This window comes from Miscanthus floridulus, chromosome 1 (assembly GCF_019320115.1).
Source record: "Miscanthus floridulus cultivar M001 chromosome 1, ASM1932011v1, whole genome shotgun sequence".
Classification (NCBI taxonomy): Eukaryota; Viridiplantae; Streptophyta; class Magnoliopsida; order Poales; family Poaceae; genus Miscanthus; species Miscanthus floridulus.
Window position 1 is genome coordinate 51,713,430 of NC_089580.1, and position 3,116 is coordinate 51,716,545.

The following is a 3,116-nucleotide window of genomic DNA, read 5'->3' on the forward strand; positions in this document are numbered from 1 at the left end:
CTGCGCGTAGCGCCGCCTCGCCCGCTGCGGACGCTCACGAGCGTGGTGGCCGGCACCCTCCGCGCCACCTGAAGCAGCATCACGGAGCCGACAGCCATCCAATGCGGCTTGGAGTCTTAGCGTCGACATCGAGCCGGGTTTGAGCCTTGTCTGCTGCTGCAACCTGGACGACGCGCACGAGCAGATCGACACGGCGGTGAAACCGTTGATGGTGGGCGGGCCCAAGATCCAGGGGGAGCGGTGGCTGGCGGCGTGGGGGTCGCGCGGGGTGCAGCACTGCTTCTCCTGGCGCGGATGTTCCTGTGGCCGGCGTGCTTTTTCTTTCTTATTCTTCTTCTTCTCCGGTGAGCAACATCCATGGTCGGCGAGCCTTTTCTTTCTCTCCTTCACTCCCGCGCACCCTGACCCTTGGCCTAGCGCTGCCACGGGCGGGACCCACACGCGCCCCACCCCGCGCGCGGCGTCCCCCTGTGGGCAGCGCTCGGGTGGACGACGCTTCGAGATGGAGGAGATGCGCAACGGAGCCTGTTGTGGTGCCGGCAGGTGCTGGCGTGCTCCTACGTGTTCACCTACTACATGTTCAACGCCGAGGCCACGCCGACACGGCAGCGGGAGCCGGGGAGCCTATCCATGGCACAAAAGTGCGAGCTCCCTTCTCCGCGCGCGAGCAACAGCAGTGCAGCTAGCTTCCATGGCCATGGAACGAGGAAGAAGAAGCTGACGCCTAGGGCCCACCTATAAGAGGGGCAAAAAGGACATTTTAAACTTACGTTAGCTGTAGTTCATCCCGTAGCTAACGGTAGTGGCACGTAGGGCTCCAAAAATTTAGAGCGGTGGCTAATATATAACTTTTTCGATGGTCGATAGGGAATTGAGAACTTTTTTTAATAGCCGTCTCTCAAACATTTTCGAATCGATGGAGAAAAAAACTTCCTCCAAACCCTGAAGGCCTAAACTCGGCCGAACCCCACAGGCCGTCAGACAGGCCCCCAACCAACCGTCCAACCTCTCACCCGGCGGCCCCCAACCCCCCAGTCCCCTGCAGTCCACCCATGGCGGCGGCGAGCCAGAGCGATGCGCCTCACCGGGACCCCGGGCAACGCCGTCCCATGTGCGGCGTCTGCACGAAGCCCCTCCGTCTCTGCCTCTGCGGCCGCCTCCGCTCCCCGCCGGTGGACAACGCCGTCGGAGTCACCGTCCTGCAGCACGCGATGGAGGCCCACCACCCGCTCAACTCCACGCGCGTGGCGCGCCTCGGCCTCCGCAACCTCGCCGTCGTTCAGGTCACTGACGTCAACCACCGCGCCCGCTTCATCCTCACCACGCTTGAGGCCGGCGGCGGCGCGGCGGCGTCGGGTCTTGCAGGCGGTCCTGTGGCTGCTCATTTTGGAAACCATGATCGGTCTGACGGGCCTGAGGAGATCGACTTGCAGAATGGCGGTGGCCCTGCGTTTCCTCGTGTTGGGATTTGCGCCAAATCAGATCGAAAAGATAATGCGAGCTGTGATTTTGACGGGTCCGGATTGAATGCCTGTGGTTATCTGGGCGCTGAAGACATCAGTTTTGGTGATTCTTGTGAAAGGTTGGATCTTGGGGACCTCAATGGTGGGATCTTCTGCAATCTTGCTGGAGAGGTTGGTTCTCTTAGTTGTGCCAGATTCATCAAGAAGATGAAGAGTGATGGACAGTCTGCAGCAGGTCTTGAAAGGCCTAGCTCTGCAGCAAACCAGATAGAGAACTCTGTTGATGACTCAACTATAGGTGAAAGCAACCATAGAAGCGAGGTGGGGTTGACGTATAAGGTAAATGGTAAGTTGTCTAATTCTGTAGTAGCAAATGACTCAGACTCAGGAGAAGTTAATGGGATGGTTAATGACTGGAATGGTATGGGAGAAGAAATAGATGAAGCTAGTGCTGCTATTGGACAGGATTGGACCAGGAAAAACATGGATAAGTGCACTATTGCATACACAGAGAAGGTACTAAGGATTGATATTGAACGCGGAGTGAAACCCAAAATCAGATGGTTATCAAGAGGCCCGCTTGGTGAAGCAGCTGTCTCAAATGGCTTTCTTGTCACAAAGATACAGATGAAGAAGTGTAAACTCACTGGAGAGGTAACAGTGTTTGAGGAATTCTCAATCACCATACCGCCAAAATCTGCTTTGCTATTTCCATGCCAGCGGGCAATCAGCATTGATGCTTCAGGTTGTCAGGTACAGCATTTGATTGTGTTGGATGGCACTTGGGCAAAAGCACAGAGGATGTACCATGAGAATCCATCGTTGCAACTTCTGCCATACGTGAAGCTGGAGTCAGATAGGGTTAGCTTGTATAGTGAGGTGAGGCATGAGCCAAGGGCTGGGTGCTTGTCTACCATTGAGAGTATAGTTGTTGCCATGAGGAAACTGGGAGAAGATTCAAAGGGATTGGATGATCTCTTGGATGTTTTTGAGTCGATGATTGCTGATCAGCGGCGATGCAAGGATGAGAATGTCAAGCAAAAGCTGAAGTCCTAATCATAAAAAAGTCTTATTATCATCAGTCTGTTGTCTAACTTCATGATGACCTCTGGATGCATTTTTCAGTCCAGATGACATATATACGTTACTTCATACTGAGAATTTTTTAATGCCGAAACTTCATAGTTAGATGGTGTTTTCCATTTAAGCTTTATCTCATTTTCTGGTTAGGGCAGAGCATATCATTGTCGGTTTCACCTTCTGTGATCAGATCTGACTCTTTTCTCATTATTGCTAAGCTCTCAACACAACTATTTTGTAGACTTGGACCTATGGTAATCATTTTGAATGGGATGATGATACATCAGATATGTGATACAGCACTGCATTGCTTCTGCTCCTATTCTCCTATTCTTCTTAAAAACTGCTTACAATAAACTATTTAGTTGACCCCCTTCACTGATCTTGGGCCAGTTATAATTTTCTTGCCATTTCCAATGTTCCATGCCATGAAGTTTGCTACAACAAATTAAAAACTGAGTTGCTGAGAAATTTTTTTATTGTCATGGGAATGCCCATTTTTCTTTCTGCCATTGAAATTTTGTGCGTCTCATTCTGTCAACTCTCAGTCTGCTTCCACCATTTTTGACTAAG

General features: G+C 51.9%; 1 protein-coding gene across 1 annotated transcript; it reads left to right on the forward strand.

Moving 5' to 3' along the window:
* The first annotated feature begins 1,000 nt into the window (after positions 1-1,000).
* Positions 1,001-2,646, forward strand: LOC136483689 (uncharacterized). The gene has a single exon (XM_066480831.1). The coding sequence runs from the start codon at positions 1,053-1,055 to the stop codon at positions 2,517-2,519; it is 1,467 nt and encodes a 488-aa protein (XP_066336928.1). The 5' UTR covers positions 1,001-1,052; the 3' UTR covers positions 2,520-2,646.
* Positions 2,647-3,116: the final 470 nt, after the last annotated feature.